Source organism: Macaca fascicularis, chromosome X (genome assembly GCF_037993035.2).
Source record: "Macaca fascicularis isolate 582-1 chromosome X, T2T-MFA8v1.1".
Lineage (NCBI taxonomy): Eukaryota > Metazoa > Chordata > Mammalia > Primates > Cercopithecidae > Macaca > Macaca fascicularis.
In genome coordinates, this window is record NC_088395.1 from 75,392,245 (window position 1) to 75,419,484 (window position 27,240).

General features: G+C 46.8%; 1 protein-coding gene across 5 annotated transcripts in view; it reads left to right on the plus strand.

The window, feature by feature from the left end:
• STARD8 (StAR related lipid transfer domain containing 8) overlaps positions 1 to 27,240 on the plus strand; it is a 78,779-nt gene that overhangs the window by 7,340 nt on the left and 44,199 nt on the right. For all 5 annotated transcript variants that reach the window (XM_074029254.1, XM_074029260.1, XM_005593820.5 and 2 more), the window contains exon 2: positions 11,067 to 11,100. Coding sequence is in view for 2 of the 5 variants with exons in the window: in XM_005593820.5 (XP_005593877.3) it covers positions 11,067 to 11,100 (34 nt within the window). In the remaining 3 variants the exon portion in view is untranslated. The remainder of the gene's footprint in view (positions 1 to 11,066; positions 11,101 to 27,240) is intronic.

A 27,240-nucleotide genomic window follows, 5' to 3' on the forward strand; every position in this document is an offset into this window, starting at 1 on the left:
CCACACACACCACAAACACACACCACACACACACACCACACACCACACACACACCACACACACACACACCACACCACACACACACCACACACACACCACACCCACACACCACACCACACACACACACCACACACACCACACACACACACCACACCACACACACACACCACACACACCACACACACACACCACACACACACACCATACACACCACACACACACACCACACCACACACACACACCACACACACCACACACACACACACACAGCACACACACACCACATACATACAGAACCATTTCTTTGATATGTCCTTTGCCCCCTTCCAGCACTTAGCATGGTGTTATGCACATAAGGGGTGCCAGGAACACAATTCCTCCCTCATGTTACTTGGCTTCAGGTGGGCATATCAGGTCCTAGAGGGCACTGACTTGGGAGGTGGGAAATCTACCTGGAGCACCATCTCAACCATGACCTCTGGATGACCTTGAGAGGGTCAATTCTCTCTCCTGTCCCTCAGTTCCCTCCTCTTATAACATAGGTAGATAATCACACAATATCAGAGATGAAAAGGCCCTTGGAGGTCATCTATTCCTCCTTCTGTGTTCCTCTCTCCAAACTACCAGTGAGGAAACTGAGGCCCAGAGAGGGAGAAATATGGCCAAGGTCTCAGAGGGCGTCAGGACACAGCAGGATTCCAATGTGGTCTGTGTAATATACCATAATCTCCCTACTCATTCTGTGACAAAATCCAAACACAACTTGTCTCTGGTAAAATCTAAAAGCAGTAGTAGGGGGGATGTCTCTACACATGCCACACACACGCATGCAAACACATATGTGTTAACAACCCTGCCGCACCTACCCATAAAGCTTCTATGGGAGTTAAAGCAAATCATGGACAGACAGTCGTGTGGACTGGGAAGGCTCATAGAGGTGAACCTCCCAGTCGTGGGCCAACGTGGGACCCCATGCTTTTCCCTAGGCACCATACTTACATACTTAGGTCTCACACATGAGTGTGTATGTGCACAAGGGCTTTCCTGAGCTCGCCCAGGCACACATTCTCAAGCACCATCTCCTGTGAATGCTTTCGTCCAAGTATGCATGAGACTTCCATGTGGCTGCTCTTATACCTGGCTTCCCAGGCACCTGTTCATATGAGTGTGAGCTTTCACGACCCCCTGTGCAGGCTCACATTCATGTACACACACACACACACTTGCAAGTGAGGTGAGCATGCATCCTCCTTATGTGTGCTTGCCCACATCCCAGCCCCTCTCTGCCCCTAGGCCAGCTCTCAGCTTCCCAATCTGCCTAGGAGCAGCCTGGCAGGATATGGGGTGAACGTGTGACGATGATAGGGTGATTCAGCAATTTCACTCCCAGCCTCCAGGATGTCTCTCCTTTTTCATTCCTTTGCCCTTGTCATCCCAAGCAAATCCAATTTGCCACATGCAGTGTATATTTGTTGTGGAAGGGGCAGGGGGAGTATAGAGAATTCAGGGGTGCACATGAATGTATACAAACTCCTGGGGCTGGAAAAGGGACCTCAGAGACTCCTCGATGCCATCACTACAGAGTTGCCTCTATCACATCTTACCAAAAGAATGGCCAGACACTTGCACACCTCCAGTGATGTGGAGCTCACCACTTCCTCAGGTAGTCTCTTTTATCTCAGGACACTGTTGCAGATCCCTTCATCAGTCTGATGTATGTGCGTGCGTGTGTGTGTGTGTGTGTCTGTGAATGGAAGTAGTAATGTACATGGGTACATATGAGACAGTATGTACAGCCAGCCATGTCTTAACTACTTGTTCCAAAGAAATAAATTATGACATAAGACTCTCAGGTCGTGGAAAAACCACTTAGAGGGGGAAAGGCAAGGGCCTATACTGCACAGAAGGAAGGTTCACTCGGAGGACCCTCTTGGCAGAGTTCCACAGCCCACTCAAATAACGTGTCAGTTGGGTGATAGGTATTGGCCCCGTATACGTGCGAAAAATTCAGACTGTGGATTGTCCCTGACATGGTTAACTGTAAGATGCCTAGATACTGGACATATGCTGTGTATCTTTGAGGCACAGGCCCATGGACTAGAGCAAAATAATAGGTTGTGGTAAGGTTATTGGCATAGATGGAGCTCAAGAGATTTGTGAGGTGGTTTCTGGGTGATCTAGGAAGCTTTCTGGGAGCAGTTTTTGGGACCAGAGTAGAAGGCAACTTAGTGTTGCCAAAGGAGTACTGGACACAGAGTGAGACTGACCTGGATATTACGTCCACCTCTGCCACATCTAGGCTGAGTGCTCCTGGGCATGTCACCTCTCCTCAGTGGATAAGACTTAATGGAGTTGCCAGCGAGATGATGTCTATAAAAGCCTGTTACAAGGTAGATGCTCCATTGAATCTGAATCTGAAGGAATGACCTTTGGAAGAAAAGGGCAAAGAGTGTTTTCAAGGCAGAATGAGGTTGGAGACATGTGAGGGAAGAGTCACAGATCCAAGGGACTTGTCCTCAGTGGAGGTGTTGGGAGTGAATGGAAATGGGAGGAGAGGGAAGAACAAGAGACTTTGAAATTTGTGTGTGGGACTTTGAACTTTGTGTTCTTGATGCAGTGAAAAGACCAAAACATCTACATGGAGTCAAGCCCTTCACCTATCTGAGCCATGACTTGCTAGCTGTGTTGACCATGAGAAAGTTACTTCACCTTTCTGAGCCTTAGTTTCTTGCTCCCTAAAATGTAGATAATAGTAGTACCAACCTTACAGGGTTATTCGGAGGCTTAAATCAGTTAATATGTATAAAGCTCTTAGAAAAGGGGCACATAGTAAGCATTGACCATTTTTATTATTTGTACACTGGGAAGAATGATAACTCCTACCTTATAGGGCTATAGTAAGGATCAAATGAGATAATGATCCCAAAGCCTGTTGAAATGTTTATTTGTTGTTATCTTGGACAAAATGTGAGGGGGTTTCTTAGGCTGAGAATAACCTTAAGTAATTCATTCCTTCACTAGTTCAACCAAGCAATATTTATTCAGGGCCTACTATGTGCCAGACACTGTGTTAGATCTTAAGGAGATAGGTAATGGTGAGCAAAACTGCTGTAGGTCTTCATCTCATGCAGCTTACTGTCTAGTGGATATGAGTTTTTCACACTCAACCCCAAAGTGCCCTGTTGGTGGGCATGATTGATTTAGTACAGAAAATTTCAGTATATGAAACTGTTCAATGCGTTAACAGTTCTAGTTAATCTAGTACCTGTGATTGGAGATGCCACCTAATCCTTAAGGCAAAGGGATAGCCATGCTGAAGTCTGAGTAACTCCTGTAACAGCAAAGTCTGGAACGATCTTAGGCTCAGCCTGGGAATGGGGATGGGGACCCGCTGCCAAATTTGCCTGATCCGAAGCTCCTAACCCTTGCCCCATCATCACAACTGGTGTGTTTTCCTCGAGTCATGTGAGATTGGATAATATTTGTTCTTGGGAGTGGGAGAAATAGGGGCGAGCATTGGGAAGGTGAGATGGGAGCAGGAGGCAAGGCTTCAACTCTGACTTAAGTCTCTTTGGATACAGATTCTTACCTTGCTTTTAGTTTCTTTGATGCCAAAAGGCGTACAAGTGGGAGATCCCGGCGGGGTGGAGGATATACCTCCTATGGCTATGGTGGAGGTTGGGGGAAGCAAAAAGGAGTGGAAGGGGCTGCAGATTGGCAATACCAGACTTCTCTTTCATCCCCAAAGACTAGAGGAAGTTAGAACTAATACTAGCTAATATTTGCACTTGATCGTAGCCAAGAGGTCGGGAAGCGATACTAGCTAATATTTGTAGAGCACATACTATGTGGTGTACACTGTTCCAAACCCTCCGCATATATTAACTCATTTCACCATCACAATAATCCTGCAAGGCAAGCTATCATTTTCATCATCCTCATTTTACTGAAACACAGAAAGGTTTAGAAATTTATCCAAGATTACACAGCTATTAAGTGGTGAATTGGGGATTTTTAACCCAGGTAATCTAGTTCCAAAGTCCACTATGTTCATGTAATCTGTGCTGCGTTCCTCCACTTGTAAAATGAGGAGGCTGGATTGGTTTATCTCTGAGAGTCTTTCCAGCTCTGACAGTCTCATTATATTTCACATATACTTCTATGAACTTCCAGGCCAAATGAAAAAAAAAAATTCTGCTCCCAAATGTCAGTGATTTCCACTAAAGTCCCTCAGGAGAAAAGCGGGGAGCCCAGGCTCAGGGAAAAGAGCCGACACTGGAGCTTGGTCTTCCCAGCAGCCTCCAGGGCCTGAGAACAGCTGGGGGCCTGGGAAGCTCTGGGAGCCAGGGCCTGGCCTGCATTTCCAAGTCACTGGTAACAATAACAAGGAGCAGCAGCTCAGGCAGCCTCTGCTGGGATTTGGGGTCAGAGGTTTCACAGTGGGTGGGGAACAGAGCTCCTCAACTCCATGCCTCTGGGCAACCCTTGAGCTGTTGCTGCTGCTGCTGCTGTCAGGGCCCTTAGAGTCCAGGTCAATCAGTAGTTCCAAGGCTGAGGCTGCCAAGGGGCAGAGGAAAGGAAGTCCTGCACTTGGGGAACGGGAGTTGAGGCCCTGGATATGGATGAGGCTGACTTTCCCTGGCCCTTTCTTCTACCTTGGGTTGGGTGCCTTCTGGGAGCTGGAGAGAAGAATGTAGTACGATGATATAACGTTGTAGATGGAAATAGGACACTGATCTAGCAGCCCAGGTTCTGCCTCTTCTTCTCTTCTCTAAGCCTCAGTTTCCTTACCTACAACATGGAGAGAATATTCCCCATTTCATAATTGATTGTGATGATGACCTATGTGAAAAGGCCTGCCACACAGTGGGTGCTCAGTAAATATGAGTTGAATGTAAAAATAGTTGATTGATTGCTCTAAGTGACGCTGGGCCCATAGGTTGGACCCTGTTTGTTCATCTATAAAATGAGGAAAAATTTTTACCTGCCATTCCCTTCATTCCCTGGCTGAGGAGAGCCTAGAATTGGGGACATCCTGTGGAAGTGAAAGGACAGTAGAAAACACAGATGCGACTACCCTGAGGTTGAGGAAGTGGGTTGTTTAGGCAATTTCCTCATTCCTCCTATTCCGGCCCCTGCTCCCATCCCTGGTCAGACTAGTTCAGACTCTGGAAAAGAAGCTCCATCCCACACTGGAATCCCCATGTCTCTCTCCTCCAGCCGCTTCCTACACCCACCCTATAGGGCGCCTCTCCCGGAAAGACTCCCAAGTTCTGGGCAGGAAGGAGGGTCCCTGTTGGCTGGTGGGAAAGTCAAGTCTTTGGGATATTACATTCCTGAGATTATCCAGAGAACCCCTGGGGGTTGCAGCTGCTGCTGACTCTCCTCCCTGGCCCTACTCTTGGCCTCTGTGGACGTGTGGACAGTAGGGCCCAAGGCAGGAGAAAGATTGGAGGAAAGGCTCAAAGGCAAAGAGTCAGGCCTGGAGCAGCCCTGCAGGCCAGGTGAGGAGTCAGGATGGGGCAGCAGGAAAGGATGTCCTGGCAGCACTGGCAGGAAGGAATTAAGGGGAAAAGCATCCAAGGCAGTAGGAATTTTTGCCAAGGGGTGACTTATAAAACCATCAGCATTCCTGAGGCTATAGGTTGGGGGCCCTTTTGGGGGGTGGATGAGTAGGTATTAAATCACAGTCATCCTGGGGGGTAGAGATGGAAAATCAGGCTTTCTGAGAGGCCTTCTGTGAGGCCCACATACTCCAAGCCAGTGTGGGACAGCTTGCACCCTCGGAGGGAGACAGACGGGAGACAGGCGCTCTGGGGGTTCCTCAGGAGGCTGTCCCAGACTCTGAGTTCTATAAAAGCCTTTTAGAATTTATTCCTTCCATTGCTCTTTCCCAACTGGGAATGTTCCTCATTCTCTTCTTTGTGATGGCAGACTAAGAATCGTCAGTCACCCCCCTCTCATTAGGTAACAAGTCTGAAGCCCAGCAAAGAATTGGTCAAATGTACAGGGTCAAGCCCAGAATACCTGTGTCAGTCAGTCCTTCTTGAAACCAGCTCTCCTCTGCCCTTTTCGGGGACAAGATTGGCATCCTTCAGGGCTGTAGCACTCCATCCCCAGCAGACCTCACATCCTGAACATGAGCACATGTCTCCAGGTCATTGACATGGGGTTTAAAAGTGGCACCATGACACCAGTACTCCCACTTAGGACCTGGAGGTAGGCTCAATTGAGCTCCAACCCACATACCATCCTCCATCTCTACTCAGCTGTCTCTGAACTGTGAGCTGCTCTAAGAAACCAGCCTGGGTCTAATCGACCCCTGTGTCTTGTCACAGTCTGGCTCAACACAGCCCCTATTCTAGGCCTAGCCTAGAGAAAGTTTGCCAAGTGCATAGAACACACATGAACTCTCATGCACGTACAAGTGGCCAAAGCCACTCTACCCACCTTCCAGCTGAGAGACCCCCGAGAGAGGAGTCAGCTCCAGAGTGCTCAGGAGAGCCTGCTTTCCACAGTGGCCATGGTCTGTGCTGGCAAAACTCAGGATAGGCCTGGGGGTGGTGAGAGCCCACTATGGAAGAAGGGAGGGCCAGGCTGTGAATAGGGCTCTGTGTAGCCAGGCTGAGAAGGCTGGGGGAGGCTGGAATGTGAAGAACGTGCTCTCATGACTGTGGCCCTAGGCCTGAGTCTATGGCACAGGGCTGGCTAGGAGTGACGGGTGGGGGTGTTGGAGGTGGTTAGGGAAGGAAGGGAGAGGTGGAGCAGAGAAACCAGGCAAGACAAGGACAAAAAGTCTCTCCAGACACACCTCAGATACCAGGGCAAGGGCTGGTCCTAGAGCCTGGAGGCTGAGCGAAAAGGATGCTGGGAAGAGTGAGCTCCATCCCAGCCACTTGTGGCTGAGGATGGCCCAGTTCTGGACAAAGCTTGTCCATAGCCTTTGCAGCTTGTCTCCAAACTACCCCTCTCAGACCTCCCTACTTCTCATCCAGCAACCATCTTTCTGTTTTTATTCTCCTTTTGGCTCTGGTTTTCTCCTTTGCACTCTTTCAATGTGTTTCCCTTTTCTCTGAAAAAACTCATGATCTGCCTTTTTTTTTTTTTTTTTTTTTTTTAGCTGGCAACTGTATCTCCCACTAGACTGAGAGCTCCTCCAGGGCAGGAATCACATCTGCTTTTGTTCATGTTTGCATCTGCAGGTCTACCCCAGTGCCTAGTGGACTGCTCAGAGCAGATGCTCCACAGACCTTTTTGAATCCAACAGATCTAAGGGAAAATTCATTACAACAGAAAGATTCCCCCCGTATACCCACCAAATCACTTTTTCCTCTGTTCCTGACCTCAGTTAATAGCATCACCATCCACCCAGTTGCCAGGCCAGAAACATTGGGGTCATCCTTGACTCCTCTCTTATCCTCCCACATCCTTTCATTTACTTTGGTTCTACCATGTAAATTGTCCATATATTGGTCCCCTTCTTCCTATCCTAAAGACCACTGCCCCACCCAGAACCTTACCATTAACTCTCGTCTCCCTTTCTTTTCCTTTCTTTCTTTCTTTTTTCTTTTTTTTTTTTCTTTTTTAGACGGAGTTTCACTCTTGTTGCCCAGGCTGGAGTGCCATGGCGCGATCTCAGCTCATTGTAACCTCTGCCTCCCAGGTTCAAGTGATTCTCCTGCCTCAGCCTCCTGAGTAGCTGGGATTACAGGCATGTGCCACCACACCTGGCTAATTTTTTGTATCTTTAGTAGAGACAGGGTTTTTCTATGTTGGTCAGGCTGGTCTCGAACTCCTGACCTCAGGTGATCTGCCTGTCTTGGCATAAGTGCTGGGATTACAGACGTGAGCCACCGTGCCAGGTGTCTGGTCTCCCTTTCTCTGGTTTTGCCTGAGCCCCACATTCCCAATCCATCTTTCACTCAACAGTTAGAGTAACATTCTGAAACATAAATCTGACTACATTACCTCTCTGTTTAGGCCCCCTCAATGGCTCCCCATTGGGCTCTAGATAAAGTCCCAAGTTCTTAAGATGACCTACAAGGCCCTTCACAATCTGGCCCCTAAACTGCTGCTTCAGATTCATTTCCCACTCTCTGTCTGGCACTCTGCTCTCCAGCTAGACCAAGGTCCTAAATGTGACAGTTCCGGGAAATTAGGAGATAAACTGATGGGTAGGACAAACCACAGGCTTTGATACCTCCTCATCCTTTTCTAGTCTCCCCCTTCTACCTGCCAGGCTCTTTGCCCCCTTGTCTTCTTGATGAACAACTGCTTAGCTTTCAAGACCTGTTCTAAACGCTACTTCCTTCATGAGGATCCTTATAACAATGTGCCCCCACTCCCAGCAACAACTTACTCCCTCTGCTCAGTTCCATAAAGCTTTATACTTTCCAATAGCACTCACATTGAATTGTGATGATTTGTGCATGTAATCGACTTCCCCTCTGAGCTGTGATTTCCTCAAGGGCAGGGAATATGTCTGATCTATATGAATCCCTGAGTACCTAGCACAGGGCTTAGCCCTGAGGAGGTACCTAGTGAATGAGTGAATAAATAAATGAATATATGAATGAATGACCCACTAGATGAGAAGATTGTCACCACTAATCCTGGTCTTCTTCTAGAGTGGCTGTCTTTGTAACTGTTGGATTTTTGGCTTCTGGGTTCAGAAACTCCAAATCAGAGGGATATGTTCTACAACAAGGAAACAAAAAGGGCCTTCACTTTGTAGCAGAACTCTTTGATGCAAAAGTTCATAAGCTATCTTCCCCTGTAAGTCTTTCAGCTACCAAAATAGCATCAAGATTAAGGTCAAAAGCAGAGTGGGACTCATGGGCCTGATCCAATCCAGGTTATTCTGGACCTCAGAGAGAAAAAAATAGAATGCCATAAATTTGGGAGCCCTATTGACCTCAAGCATAGACTGTTGGTTCTGACACTTACCTTGACCTTGAGCAAATCATTTCACTTCTAGGCCCCATTTGCCTTATGTGTCTCATGAGGATAATAAAATCTACCATGCAGGATGGTTGTAATGGCCAAAGTAGGTCACTAATTTGTAACCTATAAATCCCTAAATTTAAGGCCTAGTTATTTCCTGAACTATCTGTAATTCTGCTACAACTATGATGGGTTGGGCTGGTAGGGTGGAGAAGTAGGAGATTTAATATGACTAGAGCATAGAGTACAGTCTGTCCCACCCATCAGTTCATCTCTTAATTTCCAAGAACTGTCACATTTAAGACCTCACAGGGGCCTGCTTTGTCCTTCTCTTCTACCCTCTCATCCTTTCTCATTTTTCTTTCCTCCCCCTTTGTCCACCACTAAGAATTATATTGACTTGCTTAATCATAGTTCCACTTTGTAGCTTTGTAGCAAACTTTCATATCTGTCGCTACTGGTCTTTCTCCTCTAGTCACGCCGATCTCATTCTAGAACTTTTTGTCTCCTTCACACTGACATCCCTCGAGGGTCTTGCCAGTGAACACTTGGGAGGACATCCCCCATCCCTCCTCTCTCCTGTGGCCCATTGTGGGCTACAAGGGTGGATCAGACCTTTAGTCATTTTAGGGTAATCTAAGGCTGAGACAAATCTTTTAGGATTAGGAAGCATTGTGGTCAAGTGTCTGCAGCTGGTATGGCAGTCATTGTGCAGAGGGTAAGAGATAGACACATACTATGGCAACTATTTTCCTGGTAACCACTTGGTTGGTTTAGAGGCTGGCTGTGTAAAAGGAGAACAGGCAAGAAGACCCTTCTACCTCTAAGAGGTACCCTTCTTTCCTTCCTTCTTTCTTTTCTCTCCTCCTTAACTATTGAATGAATGTCTCTACAACTACCATTTTAGCCCAAGCCACTGACATTGTTTGCCTCAACTGCTGCAAAAGCCTCCTAACAGATTTCCCCACTTCCACCCAGGCTCTACAGTCCACTTCCTACCCAACAGTCAGAGTGACCTTTTGAAGGTAGAAATCAGATCTTGCCATTCTCCTGCTCTATATCCCCCAATGGCTGCCTATTATAATTTGAATCAAAGTCCAAATCCTTGCCCAGGCCTTCAAAGCCTCTCATAATTTGGCCTTCGTTTCTCTCTTCACCATCTTCCTGAAATGCTCTTCACCTAGCTCTTCACACTGCTGATAACTTCTTGCCATCTGGATCTCTGCTCAAAGTTGAGCTCCTTAGAGAGACCCGTCTGGTCACCTCTGTATTCCCCCTACTCAATCACTCTCTACCTCATCCTGTCTTTAAAAGTTTCTCCTTCTTGGTTCTTAGTGATGCCTGAAATTTCTTATTTCTTTGTTTACTTATTTATTGTTTGTCTCTTCCTACTAAGAGTTCAGCCGCATGAGGATCTCATCTGCCTAGATCACTGCTATATCCTTAGCATCTAGCATAGTGCGCCAAAGGGCATTGGTACTGTATAAATATTTGTTGAATGCATGAATTTAGAGTGCTTAATCTTTTTAAAAAGTGTCTTTATGTATGTTAATTTGTCACAAAGCCTGTGAAGGGGGGATTATTGCTCTCCTAGTCTTATAAATGCAGACACTGAGGCTAAAGAGGTTACGAGTGATGTTCAATGTCACATAATCAGTAAGCAGGGGAAGGTGGCCCTGAACTTGGGCTCTCCAATTCTAAATACTGCCCTTGCCACCAACACACCCTGCTTCTAGCTTTGTTGATGCTATACCAAGGATGGTATGTGCCAAGCAAAAGTTAACTCATTCTTTGATAATCTTTCTTATCAGGCCTTGGAACAGTACTGTGAGCTGTGGCAGAGTGTCTCCAATCCCCTGACCTGGGGGCCTTCTCCATTCAGGGAGAGTGAAGTGAACCGGCGGGATCAGCAGTGGGGTAGCAGAAAGTACAGTTGTATGGAGTAGGCATCCAGGAGTCTGTGTCTGGGCTCCACTTTGTTCCTTACTTCATTTTCCTTTTCTTTGGACCTCCATGTGTCTTTCCATAAAATGGGTGGATCGAGCTTGCTAACTTTAAGATCCCTTTCAGTTCGGATATTGCATCTCAGCAATGCCTTAACCTCTTCTCTGTTTCTTTTGCAGTGTTTCCCATTGCTGCAGGTGAAGAAGAATGCTGGTAAGTACACGAGGGGGGCATCACAAGTGGCATACAAAGAGACTGAGCTTCTCAGTAGTCCTCATGGGGCAGCCGATCAGGTCCCTGGGCAGCAGAGCCAACAGCTGAGATGCAAAAGCCGGAGACATCCTCTCTGTCTCCCTCCACTGGGCATTTGCTGTCTTCCTCGGGCCCTGCTTTTTGGCTCATGTGCAGAGCCTCTTTATTTCTCAGCTGGAGGTTTTGCTCTTGTCAGAGAGCCAGGGGAGGACTTCCCTCCAGAGCTTTCAGCAAGTGGCAGCCACCCATATACTTCTCTTGTTCTCAAATGCCTTATTTCCACTGGGAAATGTATTAGGGGTGGGAGATGCCTCAGAAGAGAAAACAGGTAAGTGGAGGGTAAAGGAAGGAGACTTGGCATTTGGGGTTCAGTGTCTGTTATACTCCCAGCACTTGCTTTATCTAGAAGGCTTCCAACAGGAGGTAGGCTTTGGAGTTCATTAGACTGAGGGGATATATGTAGCTTTTTCCTTTTGCTCTCTCACAAGTTTCTTTGCGCCCAACTTCCTATCTGCCTGGTGCCTCTGGTGTCCTACTTGGGTGTGGATAAGTGAACGGCATACTGGGAGCAACTACCTTCCATTGAGAAGGACACAGTTTTCTAGAGAGGGATAACAGCTTTGTGGAGGAAGAGAAAGAAGGCTACTGGCCAGGGAAGAGTTTGGTGCTGGAGCCTGAACTCCTGTATCAGCTGGGCTTTGCTGAGGTCATCAAGGCCATCCTCCTGGCTCTAGCCTGACTTCAGTCATTCCCATTGGCTCCAATTTTTCATCAGGATGAGCTCATGACTTGAATGAGCATAGCTGCTGGTGACAGGATTGGGGCTGCCAAAACAGAAAGGCATCAGTTAACAAGTGTCATGCTAAGGGTCTGTGCAAGCCATCATGGGAAGACGTTGGAAGAGAAAACCAGAACCCTTACTAATAAGGACCTTCCAAAGTATTTGGAGCTGGTTTGGGCAAATCACACCAGGATAGAGAGAGGGGATTCTAGTGACTTCCCAAGGACGTTTCCATCTTATGACTCTGAGTTTTTGGGTGGTGGCTGCTACAAAACAAGAACTGATAGGGTGGGGGGTTTATTTGCATTGCCATGACAGCAGATAAGAGAGGATTTATTTTGAAACAGGAACACTGCTTTGATCAGCATACAACATACATCTGCTTCTCCACTTCCCCACCCTGCCTTTCCCCCTCATCATCATTCCAAGGCTTCTTGCTGGGCAGTTTCTGCTTTGCAACAGAGACTTCTGGGGGCACAAGGTCTGTGCACTGCCCATACTAGGGGAAGGGCACACTTCTCCATTTCAGAGACACCAGCTGCAAAGGCTAAAAAGAAACCCCTCAGGCCCTGAAATAGTGACCCCCTCAGACGAATGCACTCACAGCTGCCAAGTTACCTCTTTAGAATGTCTGTGCCAGGCAGAGGTGCCAGCACTGAGCTCTGGGAGGGTGGGCACCAAGTGGCTGAGTGGTCTGTGGCTTCCAGAGGAGACAGGAGTATCTTTTAGGGGGTGGGGTCAGGCAGAGGAGGTTGCCATCTACGAAGTTGAGATGGGACTGGTCTTTCTGCTATTTCTTAGGTTAAAGTTTGAAAATGTCTATTTAAAGGCAAATGGGAACACGTTGTCTCAGGCTGATTCAAAAACAATCTGGCATAAATTATGAGTTTATGTGGATGTGGAAATGGTAGCAGCAAGGCACTGGGAATCAAGGCACCTGGATTTTAGCCCAAATTTCATTATAGATTCACTGTGTGAGCCCAGGAAAGTAGCTTCCTCTGTCTGGACTGGTGTCCACATCTACAAAATGGAGCTTATTGCATGGGACTCTCGTATGGATCACAATAGACAGCACATTAAAAATGTCAAAGTGCTGAACAAATGTGATTGATTGTTTCTGAAATTTAGGTCGTGGGGTGAGCAGAATGCTTCATTGTTTTGTTACGTATTATTTGAGACATAGGTAATATCTTCACAGGTTTCAAAATTCAAGAGGTACAAAAATACAAAGTCTCTTCTCACCCCAAGTCCCCAGCCACCGAGCAAGCCTCTTAGAGGTGATCAGTGTTAGCAGCTTCTTGGCCCTCGATGAGTTTAGAAGGTCTGAATCAAGTGAGCTGTGTTAGATGGGACTGCAATGGGAGCTGGCACTGCCTGACTGGCCTGGGGGTGGGGCTGAGGGGAGCTGCAGAAAAGGTCATGGAGCAGGAATCCTGGGGCAGGAAATATGGGCTGGTAGAATCAGCATTCTTTTGGGACCCAGTCTTGACTGTGCCACTCATGGTGGAATGATACCAAGTAAGGGCCTTCCCCTCTCTGAACCTCAATGTTCTCATCTATACATTGAGCCTGTCCCATTCTCCTATGCCATTTCTCCCAAGTGCCACCAGAGCAGAACAGAAGTGGTAGAGGAGAGGACTAGCCAGGGACTTCTTAGTGACAAAAAAGCCAAAATACTGACTCCAGGCTGAGAGTTGTATATAATTTCTTTCTTTCTTTCTTTCTTTCTTTCTTTCTTTCTTTCTTTCTTTCTTTCTTTCTTTCTTTCTTTCTTTCTTTCTTTTCTTTCTTTCTTTCTTTCTTTCTTCTTTCTCTTTCTTTTCTTTCTTTCTTCTCTCTTTCTTTCTTTATCTTTCTTTCTTTCTTCTTCTCTTTCTCCTTCCTTCCTACCTACCCTTCCTTCCTTCCTTCCTTCCTTCCTTCCTTCCTTCCTTCTTTCCTTCCTTCCTCCTCCATCTTTTCTTTCTTTCTTTCTTTCTTTCTTTCTTTCTTTCTTTCTTTCTTTCTTTCTTTCTTTCTTTCTTTCTTTCTTTCGCCTTCCTTCCTTCCTTCTTTTCTTTTTCTTTTTTTCTTTGAGACAGGGTCTCTGTCACTCAGGCTGAAGTGCAGTGGTGCAACATAGCTCACTGCAACCTTTATCTCCTGGGCTTAAGGAATCCTCTCACTTCAGCCTCCTCAATAGCTGGGACTACAGGGCTGCATCGCCATGCCCAGCTCATCTTCCTTCTATTAGGATGAATCAAGCAAAGATTTATCTGACACATCATTGCTTTTGTTCTAGTGATCCCACTGATAGAGGAAACCTTGTAAGGGCTGTCATAGGATCACTTGGTACCACCTTATAGGAGAGCATTAGGAATATCCAACTGGCTTCAACACATGTGGTGCTGCCCAGGCCCAAGAGAATGACTTTCAAAGGTGAATTACCTTTGAAGTCCCTGCTATGACAGTCCAAGAAGCCACTAGTACAGTGTTTCCCAAATGTCACTTATTTGTGAGCCAACTTCAGAATTTTTGCCATCACATCATCCATGCCATTAAGTACTTAATATTTTTCTTTAAATCAACCTGATTTTAAATAATAACCTCACCCTAAGCCATAAAATCTATAAAATTAGGTTTTGAGGCACTAGTTACATTTTTCCTGATATGTAGTAAATTAAATATATATCTATCACGATGCAGATGCCAATGTACCACCCCAAATCATCCTATGTCAACATATATATCAAACACTGAGAAACACAGAGCTAGCGGTAGTAAAACCAGCAGCTCAGGAGGAGGTTCAGGCCTTAGGGACTCACTCTAAGATGTGCTACATGCTCTCAGGCTCCCATCTTCACTTCATATTTCTTTTAGGCCTTCACACCCTGTTGCTTGAGCGCAAATTGCCCCTAAGATGGAAAGGTCCTGGAGCCTAAAAGGAACCCGTTTCCTCCAAATAAAACCCACAATTCAAAACTGCCTCTTAAGTGCTGAAGTGAGAATACTTGACTGGGGCCCGAAGCTCTAGGTTCCAGTTTTGGCTGTGACCTTTGCCAGCTGTGTGTCCTTGGGCCTGTCCCTTTCCCTCTCTGGGCCTTAGTGACTCTAACTATAAACTGAATAGCTTGCTTTAAATGACCTCTAAGGTATCTTGCTGCTCTGAAATTCAATGGCTCCTTGACTTACAAACCCCATACTCCGCGGAGTTCATTAGCTCGCTTCCCAGCAGCCCACAGAGGTGAGGAGGCTGCTGACCTTCCCTCCCACCGCCTTTGCGCCAAATCTTCCCCAAGGTCCCCTGCTCCCAGTGCACAAAGCTCCTTTTGTTGCCTGGAGCCATTTGAGGCTTCACTCCAGGCTCCTGCTGAAGTGGCTGAGGTGGCCTGGTGGGGTAATAGTTTGCCTGTAACAAGAGCCCCTGCTCGCAACCCAACTGGCTCCAGTCTGGCTGCAGGCTTGGCCTCAGCATCAGACTCATCCATCAGCTGCCCCAGACCCCTCCCCCAAGCTCTGAGGGAGCGGGGAGACAGATTTGAACAGTAGAAAATAGAAACAAATACATTTATTTAACATGCTATTGGGTGTCTGTCACCTCCAAGGCTCAGAAGGGCAGTAGAAAAAAATACTAAGCATATGAAAGTCATCAGAATAATAATAATTCAATCCACATCCTTTCTTTTGAAAATGACCAAATCATTTTGATAACTAAGTCTTGACAGATCTGGTCATTTAACATTTGTTATTTTACAAAGAACAGTTGCAGGGCATGGCTTATCTAACATTTGACAGATATTTTACCCAGCAACTTGGAATAGTATAAAGATCTACTTAGTTAGGGAGCATCTGGAATTTATTATCATTTGAGACAGGAAATCTTTTAACCATGATCTACAGTGAATTCAGCCAAGGTAAAAATGCTGGACTGTGACTTGAGAGACCTAGGATCTAGTCTCATGTCCATCATTAACTCCTTCTGTGACCTTGAGTTAGTCACCTCTGCTCCCTGGGCCTCAGTTTCCTCGTCTGCAAAATGAGAATGTTGAACTAGAAGGTCTCAAGATTTTGATTTTGCGCCCCGGCCCCCTCTCTTCCAGAAGTCAGGCTGAAAGGAAAGGGAGGTGGGGGTAGGGTCAGTGGAAAGGGCAATTTCAAGATGTTCTTTGGCATGGGGGAAGGGTTTCCAGGCCTGTGGAGGAGTGTAAGGGCTTCCTTTGTGGCCCAAGGGGCTGGGAAGCCCAGGTTCTCAGTTGCTTCAAGAGTGCAAGACAGAATTAGGTCTAGGGTTAGAGAGGCAGGTCAGGTATATCTCTCGAGGTATAGCCTAGATGACCATTTTCACAGTGTAGGCCACTCCAAATCAGGGGCTGGAGAGGGCGTGGGAACTTCAGGTGGAAAGACAGTTCTGAAAAGGACCTGGGAAGTGTTATTGGACTCTTCCACCAGAAGGTCCTGTGGATCCTTCAAACTCAACACTAAAGATCATAGTTCTTTATAATTTCTCTGGAAACCTCCTCTTTCTCCGGAATCTGCTTTCTTGGTTAAAGCAGCCCCATGCACCCAGCCACTCGAGCAAGAATCACGGGCGTTACCTGGACTCCATCTTTCTAATTTGCTGCCATTTAGTTGTGTGCATGGGACCTCTTCATAAGGCTTCCTAAATCTACCCCTTTTTTTTGTCACTCACACTAACATAGCCCTCCATCTGGGCCCTAGCAACTCTGGCCTTGATGGTTGCGACCACTACCTAACTGGTCTTCCTGCCACCATGCTCGCCCGTCCAGTTCACCCTCCATACTGCTGCCAAAGTTCTCTCTTTAAAAGAAAAACGTAGGTATCCTCAAAAATCTTTGGTTGTTTCCTACCTTTGGTCAAAGTCCAACTTCTTTGCTCTGACATTCAAGGTCTCTCAAGCTTAGGCAGCCTATCTTTCTGGCTTCCTCTCCCACCTCGTTCCTATATTTCTGAGCTCCATGGGACAACTCGCTATTTCCTAGACAGACAGTGAATTCTCGTATTGGACTCTCCCCTGAGTGTGTTGTTGCCAGCCCCCTTCTTGGCCTGTCTAACCATGCTCTGGCCTCCCTTCCCATCTTGTGCGTAGCTATTATATTATAAAACATCACACTGTTCTGCATTGGCCTCTTTTCTTTCCTGTCTCTCCCATAGACCATGAGCTCTTGGTGTACAATGGCTACATCTGACTGACCCCTGGATTCCCAGAACTAAGCATAAGGTCTCACATAAACAATGAGTCTGCCAAGAACTGGCTTTTATTTTTGATGGCATAGCAAAAGAACTTCTGGTAATCAGACTGGTGACTTCTTCCTTTCAGCAGACTTTCTTCCCTATCATTTCAGCTCTGAACTAGCTATTACAGATCAACATAGAGCCCCACTGGCTCCAGATGACAAAACCTCTTGAGACAGGGCCTTGAGGATCCAGTGGTTCCAGCCAATGGTGCAGATCCATGTAAAACACATTTTCACCAAACTCTCGAAATTTGGAGGTCGCCCACATCTCAAGGCAGGAAGGACACTTAAGGACTATATTAACCTGTGCTTTTGAAACTGAGTACTAAGGAACCCTAGTGTCCCCAGAGATTCCTTAGGGGACATGAGAGAAAGACAGAGTTATGGGATATCTCATTCCTGCTCCATTCAACTTAATCTATTTCACTTTTCGAAGGTTCCATGAACATTTCATTTGGAGACTGTAGTTGACTGCATTAAAGTTTCATTTGGAGACTGTAGTTGGCTGCATTAAATGTTGGCAATCATAGCTCAAATCTGGTGTTCAATTTTCCCTTTTTTACCTTTCCTGCTACATGCCCAACTTGGGCTTTGACCAAACTCTTCAGGTATGGTGAAGCATCCTTTTTCATTCTATACTGTTAAAAGTTCTTTATATTGAGCCAGAATCTGCCTTACAACAACTTCCACCCAGTAGCCCTATTTTCACCCCTTGAAGTCCCTTGGAAGTAGTGTGTTCCTTCTTCCTTAAGGCCAATCTGCTGGCATTTAGAATCTCCCAAAATCTAAGGTAGGAGGGATCTTATAGCTCATACAGTCCAATGTTCTCGTTGCAGTTGGGGAATGAAGCCCAGATAAGCTAAGTGATCTGCACAACAGCATAGAGCTAGTTGGCAGCAAAACTGAGACTAGAACCCAAGACTCTACTCATCTATAATGTGCTCCCCAGAATCTGTCCTTTCCTAGCTCCTAAAATCATTTCTCAGAGTCCTGGTCACTCTTCCCTACACGTACTCCTGACTGACAGTGACCAATGACTGAACATCAGCAGCTGAGTTTGTGAAAGCTCCATGGCTCCCAAGCCTTGGTCTGCCTGGGGAGAGGGCAGAGGCAAAGCAGAACAAACTGGTGTCAGAAGCAGAGCCATTCCCTCACCACAGCCTGAAAGTCATTCTCCTCATCCTCCTCTTCTTTCCATAAAACTAACTTCCATTCCAACAGCCCTCCCTCAATGGCAGGGCAGCCAAGGGGCAGCTTTCAGAGGCCCCTTCTGACCTGTTTGCTAAAGGGTTCCTGCTGTGTGACCTTCCACATCCCAAGCCCAGAAACAGGAAGAGTTAGTTTGGTTTGCGTTTTGAGAAGAAAAATGAAAACATAGGAAGTAGGGCTCCTGAGAACAGAGGCTTCCAACTCTGTGTCCATTTGTCCCTGGAGCAGGATATTTCAGGGAATACATTCCACAGGGGAAGGGAACAGCCTCCCTTACTAAAAACAAAACACAAAACCCTTCAAGGTTTGGAAAAAGAAAAAGGCCAAAAGGAGACTCTTAAGGAGGGGAGGGGGTAATTGTTTTATAATCCCCAGCCCTTCACCCCCTTGGCCACTTGGAGCTGTCATACTTTGATCTCACTACCGTTATCAGCACATCTGGCCCCCAGAGATGTCCTGCTCCCTTTAACTTATGGCCCAAGAAAGAGTCTCCTTTCTTGTTTCCCTGAGGATGGCCAAAGTAGGCCAGCACTCAGAGCCTTCAATTAAAACCAAGAAAAAACAGACAGAAATTAATTACACAATGCGCAAACAGCAGAACAACATTCAGGCCTTACCAAGTACGTGCTTTTTGTTTTAAGAAGCCCAGCAAAAGCAGAGAAGTGCTTTGTCAGTCCCCAAATATCTCCCAGGATAACCACTTCATTGCCCCAGATGCACTGCAGTAAGTTTGCCTGACCTTCTCCCGTCTCAGCTGTCAGTCACTGGGAGGCAGGTGCCATCTTGTTTCCCTACCACTGTTGCTAGAAGGACCAATACAACAGGTCTTTTACCAACAACAACAACAACAAAACAACCTTCCAGGACCCCTACGGTTCTTTTCAGTTCTAGTTTCTGGGCTGAGGAACATGGCTAGTTCACAGATAGTTGCCAGGGTAAAAGTGTGGATCATTTTGTGGTGCCAAAGAAACATATAGCCCTGCAAGGAAACCAGCTCTGCCTACAATCTGGAGCTTCTACAGGTACACATGTACATGTGTCACATGTGTAGTGTGCAAACACACACATAGTCTATTTGCCAAAATTTTAGTTTCATGAAATAACAAGGCCTTCACCATACGCAAACATACCATTGTCTCCCCTGAGGTTATGGGTAAGCAAAACCTCTTTCTAGAGGATGGTTCCAAGAGCATCTGCCTGGAATGGCTTGTTTTTTCTATAAGATCTGGGGGCGAAATTTTCATATTAAAACAAGCATATAATTGTTGTGGAATAGCATAAAAAGTTCACACGAATTAGCTGGGCACGATGGCTCACACCTGTAATCCCAGCACTTTGGGAGGCCAAGGCGAGTGGATCACCTGAGGTCAGGAGTTCAAGACCAGCCTGACCAACATGGTGAAACCCCGTCTCTACTAAAAAAACAAAAATTAGCTAGGTGTGGTGGCGGGCACCTGTAATCCCAGCTACTCGGGAAGCTGAGGCAGGAGAATCGCTTGAACACAGAGGCGGAGGGTGCAGTGAGCCAAGACTGCACCATTGCACTCCAGCCTGGGCAACAAGAGCAAAACTCCATCTCAAAAACAAAACAAAACAAAACAAAACATTCACATGAATTCATAAGATAAAGGTGGAGACTTGAAAAAAAAATCTCACTTGTGGTTGGCTGTGTGAGATTCTCCTCCAGCTCCTCGGGCCTGTGTGGGGAATAAATTCTTTGTGTTCATTGGAGGTACTTTGGGGATGCAAAAGTCTGAGAGTCGCAAAGTAAAACAGTAGGCTCCTTGAGGGTAGAAATGTCTCATTTTTCTCTGTATCCTGACGTCTGAAACAGAGCCAGCCACAAACAGAGTGCTTGGGAACTATTTGCTCCATCCATTCATCCATCTATCCATCCTTACCAAGAAACAAGCTAAAAAGGTAGCCTTAGAATGGTGGAAAGAACACAGTTTCTGGAAAATTCATAAACCTCTGGGTCTGAATTCTGACTTTGTCACTTATTAGCTGTGTCATCACATCTCTAAGCCTCAGTTGTCTCAGGGTTTTTTTTGTGTGTGTGTGTGGTTTTTTTTTTTGAGACGGAGTCTTGCTCTGTTGACCAGGCTGGAGTGCAGTGGTGCAATCTTGGCTCCCTGCAACCTCCACCTCCTGAGTGCAGTAGATTCTCCCACCTTAGCCTCCCAAATAGCTAGGATTACAGGCGTGCACCACCATGCCCGGCTATTTTTTTTTTTTTTTTTGAGATGGAGTTTCACTCTTGTTGCCCAGGCTGGAGTGCAATAATGCGATCTCGGCTCACTGTAATCTCCGCCTCCCAGGTTCAAGCGATTCTCCTGCCTCAGCCTCCCAAGTAGTTAGGATTACATGCATGCACCACCATGCCTGGCTAATTTTTGTATTTTTAGTTAAGACAGGGTTTCGCCATGTTGGTCAGGCTGATCTTGAACTCCTGACCTCAGGTGATCCACCTGCCTAGGCCTCCCAAAGTGCTGGGATTATAGGCATGAGCCACTGCTCCCAGCCTAATTTTTGTATTTTTAGTAGAGACAGGGTTTTGCCATGTTGGCCAGGCTGGTCTCGAACTCCTAACCTCAGGTGATCCACCTGCCTAGGCCTCCCAAAGTGCTGGGATTGCAGGCATGAGCCACTGTGCCTGGCCCTAGTTTTCTCAGTTTTAAAATAAGAATCCAAATACCCAACTCCTGGGTTGTTGTGGAACCTTAAGTGTGATAACGGGAGTCGGAGTGCTCTATAAGATCCCAGACAGTACAGAAATTACAGTTATTTCATGACTATCAAATTACCACCATGACTAGCCCAGGCAGTAGGGTGATGGGAGGGGAAGATGTTTTCTACAGCCAGAAGTCTGATTTGAGATTAAGAAAGCAGGAACTGAGACCTCAGGAATGAGCCCCCGGGCCTCTGGGATGGAGAGGGCAGATGTTGAATCCTGGCTTCAGCTCCACCCCCACTCCAGGAAGGCAGTATGCAGGCCAGAGGGGAACTTGGGGTGGAGTGATGGAAGGATCAGATGTGCCTCATACACTTCAGGTCTCCAAAGACCAGATGTGCTTTTCTTCTCGTGTCTGCCAATGAGCCCCTTTGAGGCCCAGTTTGCAGCAAGGGTCATTCATCACTGGGGCTGAAATACAACCAGGCATAATGTGTTGACTTGGCTGCTAACAGACTCTGCGTCCTTGGGTAAGCCCCTTTTCCTCTCTGGGCCCCAATTACCCTATCATTAAAATGAAGGGATTGGATTGGGTTGTCCCTCAGGTCCTTTGAGCTCCTACACATTATGTTTAAGACTTTTTCTGGCCTTGATTTTCTAAAAATGTGAACAATGTGATTTGCCAAAAATATAATTGGTCTGATCATCTGATAGGTGGACACTGAATCATGGATGGGTGAAAAAGTTCAAAGCAATTGTGGGGCAGGGGATAGGCCTGGCTGGGGCTCTCTTCTGTTTTTAAGTCTGCTGGTTCCTGTGGCTCCTTCTGTACGTGTCTGTGTCTGGCCAAACTGGCCCAGCTCGGCTGGACATCTCAGAGCAAGCCAAGGTTGTAGCCCAGGTAGACGGCTTATGGATACAGCAGGTGTTTCCTAAGCCCCGGGATCTGGCTCAGGTACCTCACAATATAAAATGAGGCAAGGAAAGAAAACAGGAAATCCTACCCACTATATGCAACTAATTGTTCAGGAAGAATTCCTTCTAGGCAAGCCTGTTGTCTCAGAAGTCAGCAACAGCTGCTGGGTTGGAATGGCTAACTTGTGCGGTCTCTGAGATCCTCAGGCTCCCTCCAAACCCCATCTCAATCTATTTAGACCTCTGCCATTCTCTGAAGCTCAGCTCAAATACTGTTCCCTCCCTCTTTCAAATCCCCATCATACTGTGTATGTCTTACAGCATGAATCATCCTTGTATTTTGAGCTATTTCCTTTCACATATGGATTAAAAGTAAAATACATGTTCTGAGTGAAAATTCCAACCCATAATCTTTCATTCTCACTTTCCAGAGTTAGCCACTCTGAAAAGGTTGTTGTTTTTTTGTTTGTTTGTTTGTTTTAGCTTTCCAGAAATCTTCTATTGCCAAAGGTATTGAAAATGTGAGGTTGGGCGTGGTGACTTATGCCTGTAATCCCAGCAATTTGGGAGGCCAAGGTGAGAGGATCATTTGTGTCCAGGAGTTTGAGACCAGCCTGTGTAACATAGGGAGACCCCGTTCCTACCAAAAAAAAAAAAAAAAATTAGCCAGGTGTGGTGGTACATGCCTGTAGTCCCAGGTACTCAGGAAGCTGCAGTGGGAGGATGGCTTGAGCCCGGGAGGTTGAGGCTGCAGTGGGCCGTGATTGTGGCACTGCACTCCAGCCTGGGTGACAGAGTGAGACTCTGTCTCAAAAAAAATAATAAAAAAAAAATGTTTTGAACAGAGCGTTGGTTCTGGAGTCTAAGCACTTAGATTTAAGTCTCAGCTTTCCGCTTGCTGGTCAGATCAGCTTCAGCAAATTCTATCACCCCTTTAACCCTCAGTTGTCTACTCTGTAAATGGGATAAACATGTCCTCTCCTCCTGTCTCACAGGGTTGGTATAAGGGCCAAATGAGAAAAGAGATTGAAGGCACCTTGGAAACTGTAAGGTGGGCCCTATTTATCTCTATGCTTGTCACTGCAACTTGACTGTAAGCACCTTTGAAACAGAAACTTGGCCCCTCGGGGGCAGTGTCCCCATTGCCTTTTGTTCCAGTTTGTCCAGAATGGGAAGGTGGTGATGCCAGGAGTATGGAACTGAATCCCCAGGGTCGTGCTACACCTGGAGGTGCTGATGCTCTGCTCCTGCCCTGGTTCTGGGCACACACCTCCTTGACCTTCCTTTGAAGCCAAACCCAGCTGAGAGGACCATTTTTCTAAAGTTACTTGGCTTGCAAAATACTGCTCCTCCACCAAGTGGGCATTGGCCCAGCCTCACTGCCCCAGTGTGCTTTAATTACTTTGAAAATTCTGCAACTCTTGTTTCACCCCCTCTACCTCCTTCAGCTCCTAGTTCCTCAGATTCTGGCTGCAAGTAACGATTTCAAAGTTCCCCGTGCCCCCTACCCACCCCGCAATGTATTATACATATATAGAGAGAGAGGAAGTAGAAAGATGTGGCCAAGAAAATTCAATATTCTCAATGGATCAGATGTAAAAGTGTTGGAAATTACAGCTGGAAAGCTCCACAGATAGCATTTAGTCCAACCTCCATCACTCCCCTTCAACCTTTGACAGACGGGAAACTGAGACCCAGAAAAGGGAAGGGACTTATGCAGGGCGTCTGTGGCTCTGACCTCCAACTAAAGGTAGGAAAGGCAAGACTCTGCAGTTTGCCAATGCACTGCTGAAAAGGTTAAAGTCAAGGAAACTAGCCTGGGGAAGGTGGGTGGGGTCCAAGAAGAGATGAGTGTGGCCAGAGAAGAGAGGATCAATCAGGAGAAACAGTCGGGACCAGCTGCAAAATTCCCCTGGAAAGTGGAAATAGAAGAAGTATGAGGGTTGTGGTTTAACAAGTTATTATGAATCTCACTGAGCAAAGAGAGGGAATAGAGAGGAAGAGAAAAGTAGAGGAGGCTGAAAGAGGAGTAAAAAGGGAAGGAGGAAAGCCAAACCAGACGAATGGAGATTGAGAGTGATAGGGTCAGTGAGTGCTTAAACGCAGCAAATCAGTAGAGTCCTGTCCCATGTGGGGCATCCAGCTACCTTATAAGTTACCACAAGCTCTGCTGCCTGGTTTCTTCTTCTAGGCTCCGAGCACATGAGCCAGTCCTTACTTTCTTAGCAAACTCAGCCCTTTTTCACTGTCCACTGTTTGGAGAGGCAGTTCCAGACGGTAGGCTTTTTACATCAGTAGAGTTGGCACATCAACACAAGGGCACCGTGCAGCCCGGCCTGGCCGCCAGAGCAGGCTCTAGATCGCCCACTCCACAGTCATAACCTGATTTTAGTCACACAGTCATACTGTGAGTTGAACTCAGCCCATTTTCAGATGAGAGGTACAATAATTTTCATATGAAAACAACAGCAATAAGAATAAACCTAGATATATATTGGCAAATAATACATGTACCGATTAAGAATGAGAGCGCTAGAGCCAAATAGCCTGTATTCAGATCCCCATTGTGCCCCTCATTAGTTGTGTGATCTTGGACAGGTTGCCAAATTTCTCTGTGCAGGTTTGAAAGGATCAAATGAGTTGATCCAAGTATATAGCCTTTGAACAATGCCTGGCACATAGTCAGTGCTCAATAAATGGTGGCTATTCTTGTCATTGTCATTAGTATGTGCCAGATGCTGTTCTAAGTGTTTTACCTGTATTATGTTATGCAGTCACCACTCAGAAGGTAACTGAGGCTCAGGTGCAAGAAGAATATATCTGGTTCATTGGCTTTTAAAACTTCATTAAATGCAGACTTCTACCTCCAAAATTAAATCCTATGTGACACCCCAATATATAAAACAAATAAAAACAGCATGGCTCTGATTGAAGCAAGGTGGGGTAGAAGTGGGGCCTGGAGACTCCTGGCTCAGTGTTCCCTGTTCTCCCCTCCCCCAGCCTCCCTATGATAGGCTTTGAGGCTCTTCCCCAGCCACTGATCTAGTCCATCTAACCTTTTTATGCTCAGATAAAGATATTGTAACTCTGAGAGGGCAAATAACATGCCCAAGGTTAAACAACAAGTCGAAGGCAGAGTAGGGTACCAGGCATGAAGGGACAATCACTTGGTCAAAGAGAACAGTCCCCTTGGTTAAATTAGAACACAGAACATCCTGAGCTTGGGCAAAGAAGAGCTAGGAAAGGAGAGTGAGCAGGAGGGAAGGGAGGTCCCCGATGTGAGCAGCCCCACTGACTATTCATATGCTGCTGAGGCCACCCCAGACATCAAGATAAGACAAAGCCCTATCCACATGGGGCCTCTCACTGCACAGGGTTTGGGGTTCTGTTGTGACAAGGCATGTAGCCTACTCTCCCTTAGGTGTCCGTTCTGTGGGATGCAGCTGACTGGGGCCAAATCCCACCGTCCAGGCCTTCTGATTGGGCTCCTGGCCTGAGCTGGCATTATCACAACTCTCCTTCTCCTCCAGGGTTCTGGGATGGCAGCCTGACTTCCAACCCATTGTTGTTGGCGTGGGGGAGGTAAAATGGGGAGACTTGACGCTCCACCCTTTTCACAGCTTCCATGTATGTGTGCCCCTATCTGTTCAAGGCACGCCACTGCCAACGCTGTTTATCTAAGAACCTGTGCGTCGCCAACTTTTGTTTCCAGGACTTTGGCACGGGTTACCTGGGGACACCGCCCTGAGGAGAAATTATAGGATAAATTTTTCCAGAGAACTTCTTCGGGAACTCAGGACTTCTCTGGAATCCCTTCTTCTGACTTGATCCTGTGAGCTACTCAGGTTCCGAGCAAGCCTTGGAAGACAATCTGCAGGGCCGAGAAGGGGAGGGGCAAATGCTGGAGGACAAAGCTCAAATGCAAGGCCCTGAGTTCCTTGCTTCTGTTTGGATGGGCTTCAGGATCTCCATCTGTCCCATGTGGGGCGGGCATGGATCAAGATGCTCTCTGAGGAGCCACCAGCTCCAGGCTGGGCTTGCGTGGAAGCCCTGACCACTCGGTGCTCTCTCAGGCACTGGCCTAGAATCCGAGAGGGACACACCAAGTGATGGAAACAAACAGGGCCCCCTGGCTAGTCACAAGAGGGCAAGGATGAGGACACAGGAGGCAGAGTACTGACCTCCAAGCTGCAAAATGCTCCTCTGACACCAAAGTAGCTTTTCTTTCTGGCAAGGCCAGTTTGCATGAATGGACAGAGCCCTGGAATCCTGAGCCAGACTGCAAGGCATGTGTTACCGTGTGTTGGTGCTATGCCCTGCCAGGTGACAGGAAGAGGAAAAGGGGCTTATGCAAGTTCTGACTGAGGGGAAGGTGTGTGTACTAAGGCCAGGAAGTGGGGGTGGGGACAGTTGTGGGTGGGTACTGTGACTACTTCCCAGATAAAGGCAAAAGGACTTAGTGAGCATCAAATCTGAGCGGCCTACGTGATACAAGGGCAAGAAGAAAGCAGCGAGGCAGGGTGAAGGGGTAAGTGGTGACTTTTCTGTTGACAAACACTTCTTTCCACCTAACAGTTCAGGGAGCTAGGTGTTACTGTCACCATTTAACAGGTGAGGAAACTGAGGCTCAGAGGAGTTCTATGACATGTCATCTAGAAAGTGTTGAAGCTGATGTTCACATTGAAGGCTGCTTTGAGAGTTGCAGTTCTTAGGGGCCCCTTCTGTGAAGCTGGTAAAATGTGCACACATGTACACTGTTTCTGCCATCCAGCAACCTAAGAGTTGGCCGCAAAGGGCTAGGAATTATTCTTCCCATTTTACTAACGCCCTGAAAAGGTGAATGATTGGGCCATAGTCATCCATAGCAAGGTAGAGACAGGCAAAAGGCTGAGACTGGGGGCCCTCTGTTGGAAAGCTGCTGTACACTGCTAGAAGTAGCACTCCCACTGTGGTTCCGCCTGTGTCTGGTCATTTTTCACTTACGAAGTGCTCTAAGATCCGTTATCTTGAAGTTTACAGGGCAGAAAAAATAATCTTCCATTTTCTAGGTGAAGAAACTGAGCATCAGTTACTTGCCAAAGGTTACACAGCTACTGAATGGCAGACTCAGGACTTGAGACCAGAGTTGTGTCCAAACTCCCCTTTACTTTTCTGCCAAGTGCATGTGGCCAGCAACGGAAGGACAGAGTAAGTTCACTGAAACATAATGTTTGAGACCAAAAGCAACAAACCCCAACTCCCTGGGGGAGATATCTAAGCCCTTCTCTCTTTTCCATATGAACCTCTGAATT